This window comes from Taurulus bubalis, assembly GCF_910589615.1.
Source record: "Taurulus bubalis genome assembly, chromosome: 20".
In the NCBI taxonomy this organism is placed as follows: Eukaryota; Metazoa; Chordata; class Actinopteri; order Perciformes; family Cottidae; genus Taurulus; species Taurulus bubalis.
In genome coordinates this window covers 1467501-1489624 of record NC_136608.1, presented here as the reverse complement: position 1 = coordinate 1489624, position 22124 = coordinate 1467501, and the positions used below count along the sequence as shown (strand labels likewise).

The window sequence follows — 22124 nt, the reverse complement described above, 5'->3', positions numbered from 1 at the left end:
CACATAATGCATAGCTTGAGTTGTAGTGAGCATCCAGTCTTTAGCTCAGAACACACCGAACGCAATTTCATTTGGAGAGCACTAACATTCTCATGCAGGAACCTCCCCGTACAAGCACATACACAGAATAAGAGCTTTGGACTGCTTGGTTGTGTGTACATGCACACACACACACACACACACACACACACACACACACACACACACACACACACACACACACACACACACACACACACACACTCACACACACACACACACACACACACACACACACACACACACACACAGTGCACAGACTCAGGGCTGACCTTAGCGTTGGGCCCCTCCAGACCGAGGGCCATTAGCTGAGCTACTGTGTGTTCCCGCAGGCTGGTGAGCTCCGCCTGCTGCCGGCGGAGCTTGATCAGGAGCAGAGTCAGCTCCTCGGGCTGCACAGAGCAACACAAGAGAGAGAGGTAGAGCTGCTGAAGCACCAACACAGAGAGGAAGAGCTGCTGAAGCACCAACACAGAGAGGAAGAGCTGCTGACAGCAGCACCAACACAGAGAGGAAGAGCTGCCTCACTGACAGCACCAAAAACACCGTCCACTGACGGACATCAAGCACCAGGAAGTGACTCTGGTGACCTTTAAGAGGAGAGGAACCAGTCAAAACCATTCTAACCATTTAAACCCTTTATGTTGGAGTCAGAAGTGTGTTTGCGCTGATGACTGTGTTGTGATGTCATGAAGTTTAACGCAGACTCACATTTACTCTTTTTTACATCTGGCTATGTTTTGATTTATCGGGAAAGTTCTTTGAGATCACGAACACAGAAAGAACACAGGAAGCCTCAGCTGCAGCATGAGCGGTGGTGTCTAAGTCCTGGAGTAAGATGCAGGGTTCAAAAGATGGGACTTCAAAGGAGGTTGGGACTGACATGGATGGAGACGTAAGGCTTCTGTTGAAATATTCATGATAGCTATCATGAAGAGTATCTGCTGAACAATTCAACACTGCATTCTTAGCCATAGGGGACAGAAAAAAATCCACAACCGGCATATTAAAGCTTCATGAGTCTGTTCTATCTAACAAGCAGGGGCGGTTTTGGGCACGGGCGACCCGGGCGGCACTTTTTCATGACACGTGGGGGGCGGCACGACCACTTTTTAAAAATAATTAAATAAATAAATCATCTGGGCCGTGAAGCGGTTTTCAAATATCTATCATATCACTGTGTGGGGAATTGGTAGCTGCTTGCTGGGGGGGGGGGGGGGTGCCGGCTGCGGGTCGTGTGTGTGGGTGTGGCGGCGTGCGCGGGGATCCACTGTGGGCTATGGAGCCGTACTCTAATACAGTGGTACCTAACCTTTTTTTAACCACGGACCGGTTTTGTGTTAGACAATATTTTCACAGGCCGGCCTTCACGGTGTAGACGAAAAATATGACGTAATAAATATGATGTAATACGACCGGCATAAATACAATCATAAAGTGCATGAAGATACAACTCACCATTACACTGCATTAGTGGAGCCCTGAGCTTGTTTCTCTGCTACGAGCCGGTCCGTCTCGGGGTGACGGGAGAAAAAGACCGACTCCCGACGTGTGTTGTTTATGTCCAGTCTACTGACTCTACTCCGTACCTTAAACCTTTACATGCAATCTGTCACTTCATTAAAACCTGCTTCACAAAGACAGGATGTTGAAATGGAGGCAGGGTTTCAGAGCTTTTTTGGCGATCTCAGTAACTCTGCCTTGATTTCAATCCAGAACACAGAGTTGTAACGGACTTTTAAGTTTCACTTTTGGGGTAACGTATGGAACCTCTTGACATGTGTCAAGATGTTACGTTTGAGGCTACGCACTGACGGATGTATCCAGGTTTTTTTCAAAATAAGATATTTTTTTTGGGGGGGGGGCGCTCGGAGGTGGGGTCTCGCCCGGGGCGTAATTACATGTGGAACCGCCACTGCTAACAAGCATTACCTATTTACTCTCCAGCAGATACAGACCAGCACCAACTCTTCCTGCTGCATGGAGTCACATGTACAAGAGCATGCCTCTTGAAAACACTGAGGTAAGACCAAAGAAGATTACACTAAAAAGCTGTAAGACTAAAACAATAAGCTAAAAGAGGCTAAAGAGCTCAGAAGAACTGCAGAGTCCTGATCATCCTCACTGGCTTCATCATTGCAAGTTAACCCTTTCACAATACATGTCGTTATTTGATTCATGGGTGATATTACACATATTATTGAGTGACCTTAAACTGCATTGATCAGCATCCTGGCTCCAATGCTCTGTGTAAAGTGAGAGGGTCTCCCTTCATCTCTTTGTTTGGTTTCATGGTTTCAGCTCTCATGTGAAGCGTCCAGCTAAAGAGACGCTCCCTGAGGAGTGGAGTCAGAGCTACAGGAGCCTGAATGATGGACTTAAGGTTTGCCTGGCGACCGAGACACGACTTCACATGATGGTAATGTTGTTGCTGCTTTTAGGGGAAAGATGGCACTGAAGAAAATAACACAGCTGGAATCTTTACCATTCCGTTTGAAGGATGAAGGCACACGGTCTGAAAGGGTTCCTACGTTTGACATGAGGCTCAGTGAGCTAGGAGTGAACTGCATCTGAGAGAATTCAATATGTCAACTTAAGAAGAAATGTTCCTCAAGATGCGGCAGCCTTTCAGTGACCTCATAACTTATCTACTGGCCACTGTCATCTACTTTCTATGTTATTGCCAGTTAAAGATGTATGGACAGACTGGTCCTCACACACACAGGGCTCACACACACACACACACACACACACACACACACTCATCATTACTGGTGAACCTATGAAATAAAGGAACACGGCCATCTGGGAAATGACTGGAAAGTCTTTCTCATCAAAGAGAGGCACTCGACTGTCAAGCAATCACATTCATCACAGAAGTATCAGTCCTGCTCCTTGATGGCTTCAATTTACAAGCAAAGACCATTTCCCTGTGCGTGTGTGTGTGTGTGTGTGTTTGTGTGTCTCTCATTAAGAGACAATGACATTGTCAATAATTACATTGGACCTGCTGCGACAAAGAGAAAAAAACAGCAATGAGATGCTGCAGAGAAGAAAGCATCATTGATGGATGTGTGAGTGTTGATGGATGTGTGAGTGTTGATGGATGTGTGAGTGTTGATGGATGTGTGAGTGTCGGTGAGTGTGTGAGTGTCAGTGAGTGTGTGAGTATCAATGAGTGTGTGAGTGTCGGTGAGTGTGTGAGTATCGATGAGTGTGTGAGTGTCGGTGGACGGCGCTGCCTGTTCTCCAGGTGTGAAACATCCTGATGAGGAACACTCACCGTCTTGCCCTGCAGCGACTGAGGGGTGACGGGCTGAGGCGGCACTGCGATGGACCGCCGGTCCGGCTGGTAGCCGTACTGTGGGGGAGGAGGATGAGACTGCAGGGGATTGAACAGAAGAAGATGATTTACTAATAATAACAATAATACATGAATGACATGCATACTGCTGACTGTCAGTAATGGTGTGTAGTTCATTAGCTAACCCAAACATCTTTAACTGAATGTGTCCACTAAGCGAGAGGAACATCCTGCATCACAAGAGGAACATTATTCAAATGAGAAGGTAACAATAGGATGCAGCCATGACATCATCCTGTTACCTATTGGCCAACATCTGCTCTCTGGTCAGCAAACACAGTGATTGGACTACATCACCCAAGTACATCTTTAATGTCCATATCATGAGTCAGTACCTTGGGGAGGTGCGTCCTGAGCCAGTGGTCCTGCGTCACGTCCCCGCTAGAGACGGACGAGGACACCTCGGAGCTGCTGGGGTTCAGGGCGACCTTCTGCCGAGGAGGCGGCAAGGTGCTGTAGAGCGCCAGGGAGCCGTGGGACGGAGAGCCGGGGATGGAGTGAGCCACGTGCTCAGAGATGTTCCCCATGGTCTTTGTGCTGGGCAGAGTCCCATAGTGACCCACAGCTGCAACACCAGGGGAGAAGGTCACACAAGGCTTTCCTGGTCTACCACATGATGGGCATGACATCACAACAAGTAAACAAAGTGTACTTAACATGTCGATGACGTAATCATTCATATTATTGAGGGGTATTTATCAGCAAAAGCAAAAACACAAAATTAGAGATATGAGACGAGGGTTTTTTCAAATGAGCTGCAACCCTATATTAGAAAAAATATCTTTTTATAAACAGTCTAATGCTGAGACCTCATCTGAAGACAATCACAGACATACTACAGACACTGGGTCTTTTTGATATTTAGATTTTTTTTTGGACAAAAGACAGCAACCGTAACAGATGAGTCCAACTCAAATGGAAATGTTATGGAAATATTTTAGTACAGTCTCGTTTCCATCTGTTCCCGTTTGCTGTTTTAGTTTTTAATCGAGCTGAAGGGTCCAATTGAGAGAAACTACAAATCAGGTGCATTAAAGGCCAGGAGGTAGGAGGGAGTTAGATATGTGTAATCACTCCTCTTACATCTTATACATATTACTCTTACATCTTATACTTATTACTCTTACATCTTATACTTATTACTCTTACATCTTATACTTATTACTCTTACATCTTATACTTATTACTCTTACATCTTATACTTATTAGTCTTACATCTTATACTTATTACTCTTACATCTTATACTTATTGCTCCTGGCCGTCTGAGGCTCACTAACAGTTATCGTGTTCGGTTGGATGAGAAGGTCCGACCTTCCTTTGCTGTGTGTTGAACGTTAACGTTAACGTTGACAAAGACAAAGTGTTCGGCAGGTTCAAACTATGAAGGCGAGCAGGAAGACCTTTTGAAAAGGGTCTGTGATACGAGGGCCACAGAGGTCATGAAGCTGTTTGAATCCTTTTGTTCATGATGGATGCTGAACACACGTATGAACCTACAGCCGGCTGAGCAGGGACACAGTGAGGTGAACGTCATAAGTATGAGTCTGTATTTACTGAGTTCAGTCAGCATGTTTGATTTATCCTTTGTTTAATCATGTTTACCGCATTTACCTGTGCAGATGTCGTGGGACTGCAATTTGTGTTTGAAAGTTGACCTTTTTGTTCATTGTTGTTTCTAGTTATACACTAAATTAGCGTAAAAATGATATGAACGGTTATGTGACGTCTCTCTCCTGGACCAGATGAACCATTAGGTGACTTGGGCCCAATAACAGGGCCACATTACTCATACTGACGGCAATTACATTCTTCATAAAATATGAATAAAAAATGATATTGAACTGGATTTGCTTTGCTGTGAGGAGGATGTTGAAAGAGTTAGCATGCTAGATACCTAGCTTTCTACTTCAAAACTCCAAACCCTGTCATTGTGGTTCCTGCAGAACAGGAAGTAGTGTTTCCTGACATCAGTACCTGTTGGCTGAGCCAGACTTTGCCTGGAAAAGGCCTGCCTCTGCTGCCACTCATACAGCTGCCACATGGTGTCGTCCCTCATGGACCTCCTCTTCTCCGCGGTGGTGATGGTGGAGGTGGAGGCGGGGCGGAGGGCCCGCTCGTACGCTGAGCCCGCCACGCTGCAGATGCTGTCGGGCCTCATCATGCTGTTGCGGGGCAGCGTGCGGTAGCCCTCCGGGTACCGGGGCACGGTCGGAGCGCGGTGGCTGGGCATGTTCCTGGGTAAGGTCTGGTAGGACGTTACACTGGGGAGGACACAGAGCAGCTGGTGAGTGGGAGGAGTCAGCCAGGAGGTAGGCCTGTTCAATCATGTGTTTATGTTGGGAAGGAGAGAGGCAGGTCAATGAGGCTCTGGTAATCCTCTGAGAAACACACAGCAAAACCTTTCCATTGTTGCTGCACGTATGTTCCAAGTCATCAGCTTGTCTGCAGGTTGATGTTGCACCAGAAATCACAACACCTGTTTTTGCCTTTTCACCTCTCATCTGTGCACCTGGCACCAGAATACCACACAGAGCAGCAAGGTGCAGAACATACAGCTGGAGCGCTGCTTGTGCTGATTCATGGCCCAAAGAAGAAAAGACCCATAGAGTTACACAACACTGTTGTTATCATTAAGAAATGTTGCATCTGACTCTCATTCTTTTGAAGCACAATCGACTGAAATTAGCAAAACACTTCTGGTCCTTTTATCAGACTGTAACAGTAAAGGAGACAGAAGAGGAAACAGCGGATGCTTCACTACTTCAATGAGGCCTCAAATAAAGGCCTGACTGGACAAAAGAGGAAACAGGGAAAATCCAATGTCTGTACTGGACACGGATCCCAGCAATACTCTTATGGGTCACTATAAGCACTGTCCATTGGCTGTGAAGTAATTCTTCTGTAGAGTAACACTGTGAAAGGGTTTTTACAAAATCCACATTCCCAGTTCTGTGCAGAAATGAATTCCAGGTGAACACAACTTGATTTGGCTAACACTGCTACTGAGCAGTGGAGTCATGCTACAAAGGTATACCTCCATGGCCAGAAAGCAGGAATCACTACAGCATTTACTCTATTAATGCAATCAATCCTTTACATGTAAGCCTCACTCATACATCAGAATAGGGTACTTCCTCTTAGCTAACCCGTACAGTGAAGAGTACCGTATAAGAACCAGGGCCTTACAGCAGCCACTGCCTCTTTAATCAGGGTGCAGTGAACAGGAACCAGCTCCATCCTCTGCATGTCATCTTCATTATCAAACTGCTCCTGTGAGCACAACTCTCTTTCTCTTTCACTTTGACCTGAGGACATGCAGTAATGAGGAGCTCGTTATCATTGCAGCCATTAGCAGCCAATCAAAATGGACATCTTGATTCTCTAGGACTGTGGCTTTGACCCTGTGAGGACATACATCACAGTCTTTGTTCTTCTCAGCAGGGACGCTTTGATACCCGATCTTCCTCCATATGCATGCATTGTGTTCATGGAAGCCAGTAGCGGATGTAAGAAGGAGATCTTCAATGAAATAAATGAAAACAAGCGGGGCCGCTGAAGAGACCAGGGCTGAGTTGGCCTGTCTGGCCTGGAGATGCAGTTTGGCACGTCAGCCATGTTGTTTTATCTGAACTGTCTTCTCTTCTAGGCTTTGTGTGAGCAGCTGAAGGCAAACATCACTTCTGTCTGTGTATCTCAATGTACATCTGTCTGTTATCTTAATGCAATGACAATGAACTTGAATTTAAACAAAACAGCACCTTGCATGTGCTCCAGTGGAAGTCAAAGCACCCACCATGACAAACTGTTCATATCAACGTTGTTCTACCAAATCATGTAGACACCATTGTTTTAACCACATCAGTGTAACGTCAACACTTTTCTTCTCTGTCAGGTTTGGTCCGATCAGGGGAGCTAACCCTTTCCCTTGCCTCCCTTCCAGTGGCCAACTGCACGATGTCCTTCTCCAGTGCACTTTTCTTACTCGTAAAATCTTCTTTTGTAACACACCTTTATCATTTTGCTTTGCATGCAGAGTACTTTAGCCATGGCCAAGAGCAACTCAGGTTAAATGCCTGCCTATATGTGTGTGTATTCCTAGTCTGATCTCTGGTTCTCCCTCTTGGCCAGTGTGTGAGAGCTTTGCTGGATTCTCCTCAGAAGAAGCACTGAGGAGGGCTCTGGTGTCAGGAGATGGGATGGCAGCAGCAACAGCATGCCATCACAGGCATATCAACACATGAACGCTGAAGCTGTGTCCACTTCCCCATGGACTCAGGGCCTGGACAGGCAAGGCCTTAGCAGAAAAAAACAGATTAGCTCACTCTAACCGTTTTGGGCATCAGACTGCAAATGACATGGTTGATAGCACCTTTTAGTCTTCCGACAAAGTGCTTTACATGTCATCATTCCCTCACATTCATACAGGGATGGCCAAGGCTATGTGGGTCCGATTGGAAGACGAACCGCTCTGCCACTGAGCCGCCTGAGGTAGAAAGACTATGTTGAGTGCACTGGTCTGGTCTGGACGGGTCAGAATGAGGACTGGTATGCCTCAAACTGAAGATGAAACTCCCTGCTGCACCTTTCCAACATTGACATTGTTGGTTCTAAAACTTTTTACATTTTCACACAGCTAGCTCTGACTTTTTATCTGAAGAGAAGAACAACTTGAATGTCTTTGAGGAAAAACTGTCAGAAAATGTCCTTGAGACTGAAGCCCAGGAGGCTCCACAGCCTCTGCTTTTAGAATATGAGGTTGAATAATGAGGTAACATGTCACATGTATTTGACAACACAATAAATAATCTGTTCTGTTTTTCCTTCTTATTTAAAGTTAGCTCTAAAATGTCAGACTGGGCTCATTTTATGAGCACAAAGCTTCCTTGGATTCTGCTACAGCACAGCCTTTTGAAGTCAACCTCTCACAGGAAGTCACTGCTCACTGGTGGAGGATCCACCCAGCATGTAGAGCTGTCTGTGAGGGATCTCCTGGCAGATACCTAGATGCATGATGCAGACTGTACACCACAGGGCGACTGGCTCAGTGGTGAGCAGGGTTGTCCTTCAATCAGAGGATTGGCGGTTCGATCCCCGGCTCAGCTAGCCCATGTCGATGTGTCCTTGAGCAAGACACATAACCCTACATGTCTCCCGTAGCTGTTCTACAGTGTATGAATGGTTGATAATGATGTGGCTCCTTCATGGTAACCCCTCTCATCAGTGGGTGAATGATGTCATGGAGTGTTAAAGCGCTTTGAGTGTTCGGAAGACTAGAAAATAGATTTACGGGTCCATTTACACTAGAGAGCTGGCCTGACTTCATAATGTAAGCTGCCGGAGCATCGTCTGTCACAAACTGCTCTTAGAGCGGCAGAGTCTCTAGACTCTGAGAAGCAGCAGCACATGTGACATTAATGTCAAACTATATATTTCACCTAAAGCCAGACCAGTGCTTGTAGCTGTAGTGAAACTTCATGAAGCAGCTTAAAGGAAAACACATCCTGACCCAGCTGGTGCTGGGACAGTCAGCCATAGGGAGCATTGCTCCTCTTCAGGGCTGTGAAGGAACAGCAACACTGAACACACACCCCTCTGTGAAGAGACAGCAACACTGAACACACACCCCTCCAGGGCTGTTTGTTGGTCTTCTGTTCTTCTACTTAACGCAAAAGATTTTCTTGCTGATAGCAAACAATGAAACTGACTGTGAACGCTCTCCAAGTTTGTGGGGACATTTGGCAAAGGAACACATCAGAGTTAGCAATATTATGAATTAATTCCCATGAATTATTAACTACTAATTTTGAAGCAAAAGCTTCTTTTTGGAAACTCAGATTGTTGTTTTCCAGCTCTCTGTGTTGGAGACTAACTGTGCAGCTCATTCCACTGTGTTGGCATTCAGTGGATGGACTGTATGGGCCCATGTGTTCTAGCAGGATATGTGTGGCATCAGATATGAGCTTTATATTGTTGTCAGACGACAGTAGGGTGTAAAGGACCCTAACTGGTCTTCTGGAGCAGCAGCATCACTGCAGCTGACAGGAGGAGACTGAACAAGCTGGTGAGGAAGACCAGCGTGCTGGGGCGTCCTCTGGATACCGTGGAGGTGGTGGGAGACAGGAGGATGATGCTAAGCTATCACCTGGTGGAGGTGGTGGGGGACAGGAGGATCATGACTAAGCTATCACCTGGTGGAGGTGGTGGGAGACAGGAGGATGATGCTAAGCCATCACCTGGTGGAGGTGGTGGGAGACAGGAGGATGATGCTAAGCTATCACCTGGTCGAGGTGGAGGGAGACAGGAGGATGATGCTAAGCTATCACCTGGTGGAGGTGGTGGGGGACAGGAGGATCATGACTAAGCTATCACCTGGTGGAGGTGGTGGGAGACAGGAGGATGATGCTAAGCCATCACCTGGTGGAGGTGGTGGGAGACAGGAGGATGATGCTAAGCTATCACCTGGTCGAGGTGGAGGCAGACAGGAGGATGATGCTAAGCTATCACCTGGTGGAGGTGGTGGGGGACAGGAGGATGATGCTAAGCTCTCGTCCATGTTGAACCATGCCTCCCACCCCATGCAGGACGCTCTGCAGCTCTGCACAGCTCCTTCAGTCACCAGCTGATTCATCCCCGCTGTGTGAGGGAGACGACACTTTAATTGCACTCACCCGGTGCAATATAAATACATTGAAGTACTTTTACTTGTGCAATATAAATACATTTAAGTACTTTTACTTTGATATACTCTTATTCCGTCTGTATATTTAATTTAAAATTGCTACTGAACTCTTCTCTTACTGTTTTTACTACTGTTTTTTATTTTTTTAACGACTGTTTTACTACTGTTTATTGTTATTATTTATATTACTTGATTGTTTTTAACTATGTGTCTCCATTGTGTGCAAGGCTGCTGTAATCCTGCAATTTCCCCACTGCGGGACTAATAAAGGATTATTTTATGTTATTTTATCTTATCTTATCTTAACAAGGAAAGAAAACGGAAAAATAAATTCAGACACATCTGGGATACAGATGTGCATTCAGGTGTTGAGACGCTCCCGACAACAACAGACCTCGGTTGTGTTTATCCCTCTAAACCAGAGGTCTTCAACAGGGGGTCCGACCCCTAGGGGGTCCGTGGAGGTACTGCAGGGGGTCTTGACATTTTCAAATAAATATTTCCCCTTGGTGTGGTGCAGTGGCTAGCCTTGAGATAGACTGGAGACCCGTCCAGCGTCACCCGGCCTTCACCCGATGGCAGCTGGGATCGGCTCCAGCACCCTGAAGACGATAAGCGCTTTGGATAATGGAACGTTTTCCCCCACACATTTAAACGTCTTTAAATACCCATTAACATGAATCCACCATATTGTAGCGGATGGATGAATGGAGGCAGAAGACGTTAACCTCCAGAGACGCTGTGAGCTCCTCTTCAGGGTCAGACCTCTGATGGGGGAACAGGCCGTTGTGTCATCCACGTGTGTTTAAACAAAACACATGAATCTGTCCATTATTTTAATATTTCAGTATTGTACGCAAGATAACTGGTATGTGTATGCATGGCAGTGACACCAATAGGCCATCACTCCTTTTCGTGTACACATTTATGTTTAAAATAAAAACTTGTATGCATGATTATCATGCAATTGACAGTGTTGATATTTGCATTGTATCCGTTGACAAGGTATGTTTATGAATGGCAGTGCACGGCCACCCTGCTCATATGTTTAATATAAAACATGAATATATGAACCTGTGTATTATTTAAATAGCTTAGTATTGAATGCATAATAGCAAGGTACTGTGTGTTTAATATAAAACACAATATATATAATGTCTCCATTCATTTGAATTCGGAGTATGAAGATCACTGGTACTTGTGAGAGGGAAAAGTGAAATAATATTCATCACAGTGCATATTTTGTCTTTTAATTAGTTCTAAAAGCTAATTTTGGAAACAAATCACACATCTGTTTCCACACCAATCCACCTATTATTAACCAATATACCAAAGCAAGTTGGTATAATGTCCTCAATATGAATATAAATCTATTGAAGTATTGTGAACAGAGAGTTTCTGAATCCTTTAGAACTCAAAACCAAGGAGAAGGACTTCTGAGGACTCTGATTGGTGGTTGGGTTCACTGCTCATCATCTGCTGGCTGATGATTGGTCGACTGAATAAATAAGTACGTTAAGGTAAAAAAGAAGCTATTTGTCGCTTTAATGAAAAGACGTTGAGGAAGCCGTCACCGAAGTGTGAACATTGCTAAGAGATAATGGACCAGTTAGAGCTTTGTAGACAGGATTATCAAAGAGGACATCATTCTCCAACACGGCTAGCTCAGGCCCGGCGCTATGGACGAGCTTTTGGGTGCCTGGCCCACCGCCCCCAGGGCCCGCTCTGGACAGACGTCAGTCACTTACACCCGTAGTGTTGTGCGGTATAGTGGCTTCAAACGTCCCTGCGGTTTGAAATTTCACATACAGCCATACAGGTGGCGCATTGCCCGCCGGCAGGCAGAAACATTAAATTTTCACTGCTCTAACTCAAGGTGAAGCGGGGGGGGCTAGTTAGGTGTCAGGGGTAGGAACTTCAGTCAGGGTTTCACGTTTATAAAATTACACCACCGAACTGCATGCTGGGTCGTCCTGTCGAACTCCGTCACACAGGAGACTTCATGATAAGTGGGCGAGCTTTACCCAGCATGCAGTTCGGCGGTGTCATTTCATAAATGTGCAACCCTGACTGAAGTTCCTACCCTGTCACATGTCAAGTTAGCGCCTGCTTAAGTTAAAAAACTTAAAGCTGCTTTAATCTCATTTGATGATAACAATGTATGAAAGGACAATGTGTAAACAAGTGAGAATGTGAAGGAGGAACTTGTAGAGGAGGATTAGCTCAAAGAGCAGCTGCCCTTGTCTTTATGAGCTACATAGTGATGTCATCTGGAGTTGTTGAGACCAAATACAGACCTCAAATAGAGAGTGTCAGAAACATGACCGATGTTGTGCCGTAACTGCTGGCTTTCACGGCTTAGCTTTCACAGTATTATATGTCACTGTGTTCTGTTTCTTCTGCCAAAACAAATTCAAATCAGTTTAAATCAACACATGTCCTTGGTCTCTGTTAAAAACATGAAGTTGACTGAAGTTCTGTGTCAGCGGGACATCAGGAGCATGGATATGTGACTCGCTGCTGACCGGTTAGGTGAAACTAGATAAAATGACTCAATGACTGAATGCATGGAGCATTAGGTCTGAATGGTGGGGAACATTTAACATACAGAACCTTGAATGTTCTAGAAAGATTCCTGAAAAGAGAAAGTGGACTGAATGACCTCATTAAAGTCCTCATTTTGACATATACAATAAGAATAACCGTACAGTTATGTAAGCACACATGTCAGACTCACCTCCTGGTGTCGTCGTCCGGCCCTCTTGTCCGGTGTGAGCGGACCCAGTGCTCCAGCTGCTGCATGGAGTTGGTCCTGGACAGGCCCCTCTCTGGCTCAGGGAACCTTCCTGGACCCAAAGCCAGGCTGCTGTCCACCTCTGCCGGGCTGCGGTCTCCAGCCTGCTCCCCCGAGCCGTTGACCTGAGCAGGACTCTGGGCCTTGAGGCTGGCCTGGCCCTGGCGGGATGCCGACACCGCAGCGGCGATGGCAGCGGCCTGAGCCGGCTGCAGCTTGATGCTGCTGATCCTAGTCAGAGCCCTCTCTGCGCTGGCGTCTCTCGGGAAGCCGTACTTCTCCCCACGGACTGTAGCGTACTTCCCTGCCTCTCTGAGAGCGGCGTACTTATCCCCTTCTCGCAGCGTACTGTATTTCTTCACTGCCCTCAGCGTGCCGTATTTATCCACCACCTGTATGGTCCCATACTTACTGTCCGTCTCCCTCAGGACGCCGTACCGCTCCGTCTCCCTCAACGACAGCTGCCTCTTCACCTCTTTCTGGGGAGCGTACTTCTGTCCTTCTTTCTGGAGTGTGTGTCTGTCTCCTATTTTTTGCAGTGCATATTTTTCTCCATCCTTCTTCAGCAGGTACTTCTCTCCATCTTTAGTGGGAGCGTATTTCTCCTCTGCCGGCATCACGCTGCACCTGCCGTCTATGTTCTGAAGGGCGTACTTCTCCAGGGCCGTGTGGACGGCGAACACCTCCCCGTCTTTCTGCAGCGGGGGTTTCTCCCCGTCTTTCCGCAGCGTATACTTCTCTCCGTCTTTGTGGAGGAGATACCTCTCTCCATCCGTCTGCAGCATGTAGCTCACGCCGTCTTTCTTCAGGGAGTACCTCTCCCCGTCTCTCTGCAAGGTGTAGTACTCGCGCTCTCTTTGGCCGTTGGGTTTCTCCGGGTCTTTCTGCCGCTTGTCGTCCACTCGAGATAAGGAGTACTGTCGCATCGGCTCGCGGTTGCGTTCGTTGTTCTGGATCTCGGGCCGGGTTAGGACTCTGTGGTTCAGTAGGTTGTTCAGCTCCTGAGGAGTTCGCTGATCCACTTTCAACTTGTCCAGTCTGGGGAGAGAGGAGAGGAGTGTGACAAAGAGCTTTCTAAGAGATGTCCAAGATATCTGAATGGTCCTGTGTTGTGTGACAGGCTCTCTATCTCTCTCTGTCTTTCTTTCTGGTCGTCCATTGGGACGAGTCTCAGATCTCTGTCACAAACCTGTGACAGCGCAGGACCAGGGGTCTGATCCCTCTGGCCCTTACTCAGGAATAACTCCAGAGTCACAGCCAAGACTTTAAGCTTGAATATTTCCCTCTGTGATACTCTCTGAAAACATTAGATCAGCACACACTGTGTAGGATATACTGCATGTGGTTAATATATGTGTATGTTGATGAATGAATTGTGCAACTGGATGTACATTGGTGCTTCCCGGTGGCACAGGCCCGGCGCTATGGGCAGGCTTTGGGGTGCCGAGCCCGCCCTGGGACTCGGTTAGGCCCACCGTGGACAGACTAGTCTGTCAGTCACTTAACACACATAGTGCTATGCGGTATAGCAGCTTCAAACTTCCATGCGGTTTGAATTTTTCACATACAGTCATACAGGTAGTGCTTTGCCCGACTGTTGTGACTCTTCGGCAGAAGGTAACATTTAATTTTCGCAGCTCTAACTCAAGACGAAGCGGGCATTTAGGTCTCAGGTGTAGGAACTTCAGTCAGGGTTTCACGTTTATAAAATTACACCACCGAACTGCATGCTGGGTCGTCCCGTCGAACTCCATCGCACAGGAGACTTCATGATAAGTGGGTGAGCTTTACCCAGCATTCAATTCGGCGGTGTAATTTCATAAATATGCAACCCTGACTGAAGTTCCTACCCTGTCACGTAAGTAGCGCCCACTGCGCTGTATTCTGTGAAAAATAAAATGTTGCTTTTCTCCTGGAAGTGCTTGTCGTTGCAGCTATGCACCACGGCTATGACGTGGTGGTGGAAAAAAATAAACGTTAGGCCCCCCTGCAGTGCCTTGTTACCAGACCCCTCTGTCCATAAAGCCAGGTCCTCATGTGTCTGCTGTATACAGTATAGTATACAGCAGTATATTTGCTTTACAGCCATCATGTCTCTGTCCCTGTGTTGTACCTTCTGACTGGTTCACTGTGGACCAGAGCAGCATCCGTCATGACTTTCATCCAGGACTCCATCTCTTTGGCCGTGTCAGTACAGAAATAATATGTCCGCATGTTGGGGTGAGTGGCCTGGCAGTGAGGGGAGAGAGAGGGAGAGAGGGGGAGAGAGGGAGAGAGAGGGAGAGAGGAGGTTATATGTGAGATTAATAGGAGGAGGAGGAGGAGACACAGATAGACTGAGGAGGAGATAAAACAGCAGTGTGATGGTGACCTTGACATACCAGCTGAATGTCTTCATATCAATCCTTCTGCCAGAAGAGTGTGCTTGTGTACAGTATGAGTGAGTGTATGTGTGTGTGTGTGTGTGTGTGTGTGTGTGTGTGTGTGTGTGTGTGTGTGTGTGCTTGTGTGTGCTCTCTGCCTGTCACTCCACATGTGTTTCAGCTCAAGTGTGAAAACACATAAGTGTGAAAGTCTTCAAGGCTCCTCTGTGTCTTGGCACAGGAACAACTCTATAAATAGGAATCACACTAACAACTTCCAGTGTGTGTACAGTGTGTTTAATATACACACCGTATATATATATATATATATATATATATATATATATATATATATATATATATATATATATATAGTCAACGTGTTATTATCTTGTTACCTCATTCATTAATTAACGCTGCCAATTATTTTATCGCACATTGAATGAGTTTTTTAATTATTATTATGTTAAAGTGGGTTGCTCTCTGAATACACATCCAGACAAACTACAGGTCACAGGAGTGCTGCTCAGTATTATGGGATGTTGCTCAGTATTTATGGAGTTCTGCTCAGTATTATGGGATGTTGCTCAGTATTATGGGATGGCCGTCATCTCTCGTCTCACATTGAGAGCATCGGGCCTCAGACTGCAGCTCACAGAGAAATGGAGAAAGGTACAGAACTCTAACACGAACATTTTCATTTGAAATCTCTTCCAGATGGAGGAGTTCATAGAACCCAAGTTATTTATAACCACTGATCTCCTAACAAACAGTGGAGGCTTCTGCAGACTCTGCTAGATTTGATTATATCAATGTTTAAATTGAGATTTACAATACATATTTACAGGGAATATTGCTGTTAAAAAGCACCGTATTTGTTTAAAGTGTTTGCAAACCAAATGTTATTGCACTTCTGTTCATATAGTACTTAAAATAAAAGTGCGCAATAGACTACTTTTGAATTCCTTATTGAATTGTGCGCATAACAATGCGATTAATCTGAGAAAATCACGATAAAACATTGTAATCGTTGCCCAGCACTAATATATATATGTATACATATAAACATGGGAAACATTTTGGGCATAAAGCCTTCCATCACAGTGAGGTTCATAGAGGTAGCAGCTCTTATGATGACTCATCACAGTGAGGTTCATAGAGACAGCAGCTCTTATGATGACTAATCAGTGAGGTTCATAGAGGTAGCAGCTCTTATGATGACTCATCACAGTGAGGTTCATAGAGACAGCAGCTCTTATGATGACTAATCAGTGAGGTTCATAGAGGTAGCAGCTCTTATGATGACTCATCACAGTGAGGTTCATAGAGGCAGCAGCTCTTATGATGACTCATCAGTGAGGTTCATAGAGGTAGCAGCTCTTATGACTCATCACAGTGAGGTTCATAGAGGCAGCAGCTCTTATGATGACTCATCAGTGAGGTTCATAGAGGTAGCAGCTCTTATGACTCATCACAGTGAGGTTCATAGAGGTAGCAGCTCTTATGATGACTCATCACAGTGAGGTTCATAGAGACAGCAGCTCTGATGACTCATCACAGTGAGGTTGCCTTGTTTACTTTCTCTATTCCATGGGGCAACAGATTCTACCAACTAGTTCTATCGGCAGGCGTATTTCTTTCACTTTGAACAAAGCCATGAGCTGTTTTCCCATGCTTCAGTCTTTTTGCTAAGCTAAGCTAACCCGTCCACCACATGAGGTCTACCTTGAAGGCGTATTTCCTGCTGATGTGGTCGTCCACCGACAGCATGGAGACGTGGAAGCTTGGCAGCAGGATGCTTCCCAGGATGTTGTCCTCTTTCTCGTCTGCATCGAAGAAGAAAGAAGCTAAGAAGTCTCCATATTGTTATACATATTCCAGGCGGACATTTGCATTCTCACATCACACTACACTACACTGAGGTGAGTGTGACGTGGCTGGGATGAGGCTGTAGATGAGAGAAGGCTTTTGGCTGCTATCACATGACCTTAAATATCCTCGGTAAGTTAGTTTGTTAAATCACACACTAAGAGAAGGTGGCTTTGTATGCAGATGTTTCTTTGGGATTAATTCAGGTTTGTCTTGTTTTGAAAAATATTGGCAACAAATGCAATATTAAAACCTATCAGACTCAATGTGCTCTGACTCTGAGCTCAACATTTTTCATCGGCTGACAAATTTTAAAAACGCTTACGAAAAATACAAACCTGTGCAAAGACCTCGAGGCATAATTATGTGTTCCACTTAAGTTGAGTTAGAGACCCTTACATAGAAATCACCTGCTCTAAATAATCCAATCAGCGACTGATCTTTCACAGAAGGGCTCATCAGCAGAGAGATGCTAACACCGGGAGGAAGAGAAGGAGTTTCTGCCCTCAGAGGACACACACACACACACACACACACACACACACACACACACACACACACACACACACACACACACACACACACACAGCGTTCTGTTCTCTCATTGATTGTCGTGCTTTACAGTCGACTCTGTATAGATTCCACCAACAGAAGAGCCGTGCAGCAGCAGGTTGAGCTCGTGTTGTGATGTGATGACGGCTCTCTCTCCTCTCCGGTAGCACGATGCTGCTAGTTTACAGGCTACGAGCTAAAGGCAGCACAACATGTCTGCTCAGCAGCTGCAGTAAAACCCACAGCCTCTGTTAGCTTTAGCCGAGGCTGCAGCTCCCCCGGACCTCCTGCTGAATTATTGAGCTACAGAACACACAGAAATGAGCTAGAAGAGAGGGAATGAGCTAGAAGAGAGGGAACGAGCTAGAAGAGAGGGAATGAACTAGAAGAGAGGGAACGAGCAGCTGGCATGCAGAGAGATGCAGAGGTACACGGCAGTGTGAGACGGTTTCTCTGAAGAAGACTTCTCCTGACTTGATTCACGGTTCTTCACACGGTTCCCTGAGGTTGGAGGAAGCTGCTAGTCTGTCATTAGTTTAGAAGAGTCCCTGACCCTCAAACGCACTGGAACTGTGAATACTTTAATTCAGATACACGTTTGCTTAAATGACAATTATGGTTTATTATAATCAGATTCACTCCAGTACTTCTGGGCCCCTATGGAGCCTCACATTGTGTGCATATATAACAGATATATGAGATCCAGATCTTTTTCACTCACGTTATTTCAAGATAATAAATTATGCTCAAGAGGTACTAATATTGATAGACAAGATATGAAGGTGTCAACACAAATGATTTCCCTGTGTAAAAGTACATGGGGTGGAAGTAAAGCATTACATGTACTCTCATACTGTAGTAAGTTATGCCTCTACTCTAATGACTGCACTTCATCATCGTCCAGTCTGAGTTCTCCTGTAGGACTATTGTGTCTGCTCACTTATAGAAGTGCATTCAACTGAATGTTTATTCAACATTTACAAAACTGTATTTGCACGTCGTCCACTTGAAGCACAAAAATGATGACAAGTTAAATAAATAGCAAATGAACTGAGCTTATATAACGCTTTCCATCTTAATGAACAAAGTGCTTTTCAATTGGCTTCTCCTTCACCCATTCACCCATTCACACACACACACACACACACACACACACACACACACACACACACACACACACACACACACACACACACACACACACACACACACACAGAACTCATTGGGAGCATTCTTTCTCAAAAGCCTTGGCCATGTGGAGCCAGGGATGGAACTGCCGAGTCAAGGTCACTTACACTGAGATGATGTGACTAACATGTCAGTGCACTTCAGTCTGCTTTTAATGATGCAACTTCTTGTTATGCTTTAGGCTTATAAAGAGAATGTCCAGTTACTTTAGTTTCAGGTATGTAAAAGAGCTTTAAAGTAGCCGTACATAAAGTATTCGTAGAACTCCCACAAGATGCAGGTTCTCTGCTTATCTGCCAACATGGTGACAACCTAGAGAACCTGCTTCATGTAATGTATGACTGTGATCATTAGTGTTTGCCTCACTCTGGTAATAATGGAATTATTAGAGTGCACGTAAACACATTAATGAAGATTATATGTGCAGTAGATTGTTATCATCTCTGCTTATACAAACAGAATGAAGTGCAACAAATCCAAATCCTGCACCACTCCCAGCGGAGTGACAGAAGGTACTTAGCATAACGTGATGGAGCCAGCAGGAGAGAATGGAACAGAAGATGTTATTATGGCAGAGCCCAGCACGTATTCTGAGCCAATAAACATCCAATCTTCCCTCGGGTCGGTCATGAAGCGCCTGCTGATTGCGCTCTGGGAGCGGCTAATTTATCAATTTATGGAGATGGAAAATCTCTCCAGAGTTTAGGAGACACCAAAGAGAACAGATGAGCTTTTGTGAACGAAAAGGTTTTAAATTAGTGGCGTTTTAACGTGGGAGAAAGCAAGGACGACTTTAACTGGCAAGGACCTGAACCTATTGACCCATATTCTACCCTTACACTGCTTTCATGAAGAGAGAGAGAGGGAGAGAGAGAGAGAGCGAGAGACATGCCTGTTACACTGCTTTCATGAAGAGAGAGAGAGAGACAGAGAGAGAGAGAGAGAGACATGCCTGTTACACTGCTTTCATGAAGAGAGAGAGAGAGAGAGAGGGAGAGAGAGAGAGAGAGAGAGACATGCCTGTTACACTGCTTTCATGAAGAGAGAGAGAGAAAGAGAGAGAGAGAGAGAGAGACATGCCTGTTACACTAACTCTACACTAAGATATACAAGCTAGTCATGGCTAGCAACAAACTAATTTTTCCCCAATAATTCAACCATTAAAAAATGAAAATAGTCTAATTACCTTGTGCACAATAATTATAAACAGTACAGTTCCACAAGATATATACTCATTTGTTTATTTGATGTCTGACAGCACTAAACGTAACATGACTTTGGCTCTGAGTGTATGAGGAAATAGTGAAACAGGGAATGTGCTTTTCTGAAATGCCCTTAAACAAAATATGGACTTGCTTTTGATTTTAAACCCATTTCATTTAACAGCCTGCATCATACGTGTGTATGTGTGTGTGTGTGTGTGTGTCCTCACCGCGGTAGTAGAAGAGACACATGTCGCACAGAACGAACCACCTCTTCTTCCAAAGCTTCATGCCTGTGCTGTCCTGCATGGGTCAAAGGTCACAGACCGTCATTGAGTCTGTCACAGTGTAGTAATGACAGAAAACAACACACACACACACACACACACATCTTCATCAGCTTCATCTCGTCATAGCAGTGACAGTAACTCTGTGGTGAATCTCGGGGCGAAGGCCTTTGCTTTGTTCTCTATGCTGCTGCTCTTATTCAATTCAATTCAGTTTATTTTGTATAGCCCAACATCACAAATACAAGTTTGCCTCGGAGGGCTTTACAATTTGTACACATGACATCCCTATCCCGGGACCTCACATCGGATCAGGAAAAACTCCCCCAATAAAGATAGTAAAAACCCTTTCACAGGGAAAAAAGGGGAAGAAACCTGAGGGAGAGCAACAGAGGTGGATCCCTCTCCCCGGATGGACAGAAGCAATAGATGTCATGTGGCCAGAAAGAATAACGTAACGGAGTTACAGCACATCCTCTGGTTCCTTTCATAAGCTAAAGAAATAGGGTTCCAACAGGGTTCTACCAAAGTCTGTACGGCAGAATGGAACATAGTCGATCCGTACTGCTGTATTGAAAAGCCTCAATAAGTCACCATCTTAGGTTTGGGACATTACGATCTTGGTTTTTGCAACCAGAAATGGCACGAGAGGGCGGAGCTAAGTACAAAGGAGGTAAACCCTCTGGAGTCGGGGGTCATTTTCTCGATTTGACATAATTTCTTAAATTCACCTTTTTAAAGTCACTTGCATATGATAGATACCCATGTGTTTTACATCTAACATTGCAGAACAATCTCAGCTCTCTATATCATGAGGCACCATTGACATAAGACACAAGTGTAAAGTGAAAAAAAAGTGTAAAGCTGAAAAAGTGACACTTGATTTTTGAAATTCTTCATATCTCTTTTGAAAACATAACTTTACTCATGTAGACGAACTGTTTTGGTGCTAGAAATTGTTTTACCAAAGGTCTTAGGTTCACAAAAGCAGTGTAAGTTGAGTTGAACAGTGCTTGATGGGTTATTGTAAGTCATGAACAGTGCTTGATGGGTTATTATAAGTTATGAACAGTGCCTGATGGGTTATTATAAGTTATGAACAGTGCTTGATGGGTTATTGTAAGTTATGAACAGTGCTTGATGGGTTATTATAAGTTATGAACAGTACTTGATGGGTTATTGTAAGTATGAACAGTGCTTGATGGGTTATTATAAGTTATGAACAGTGCTTGATGAGTTATTATAAGTTATGAACAGTGCTTGATGGGTTATTGTAAGTTATGAACAGTGCTTGATGGGTTATTATAAGTTATGAACAGTGCTTGATGGGTTATTGTAAGTTATGAACAGTGCTTGATGGGGCTGTCACAGAGGTCAGAGGTCCACAGACCAATTACTAAAATGACCCACTGTGGACCTTTGTGGGTTGAAGAAAATTGCTCAACTCACGAGTGTGTGGAAAGGGAATGAAGAACAAGACAAGCCTCAAACTACGTTAGCTAATGTCCAGTCAAACCAACAGCAGAATACCACAGAATACCACAGAATACTCCCATTCGCTGAGTCCTTTCATTGGTAACCTAACAGAGGAATGCCTGCAGGTGCTTGTGTGCTGCAGTCTATGTAATGTACACGTCTTTATACAAGTAAATACAAAAATGATGTCGCAATTGATGGTAGCTTGGTTAATTAAAAATAGTACGTTTGTGCAGAATATCCCATGTCGTGCCATTTAGGAAAGATATTTCCGCATGAGAGCTGATACGGTCAACCTTTAGGGGCTAAA

At 45.0% G+C, this 22124-nt stretch overlaps 1 protein-coding gene across 1 annotated transcript in view; it reads right to left on the bottom strand.

Moving 5' to 3' along the window:
- Positions 1-22124, bottom strand: part of LOC306752408 (pleckstrin homology domain-containing family A member 5-like) — a gene marked incomplete at its 5' end in the record, with an annotated part of 163583 nt that overhangs the window by 24448 nt on the left and 117011 nt on the right. The window contains 8 exons of the mRNA XM_079236159.1: positions 312-431; positions 3323-3421; positions 3739-3968; positions 5379-5665; positions 12821-13915; positions 14991-15106; positions 16966-17066; positions 20282-20354. Of these exons, the coding sequence (XP_079092285.1) occupies positions 312-431; positions 3323-3421; positions 3739-3968; positions 5379-5665; positions 12821-13915; positions 14991-15106; positions 16966-17066; positions 20282-20354 (2121 nt within the window). The remainder of the gene's footprint in view (positions 1-311; positions 432-3322; positions 3422-3738; positions 3969-5378; positions 5666-12820; positions 13916-14990; positions 15107-16965; positions 17067-20281; positions 20355-22124) is intronic.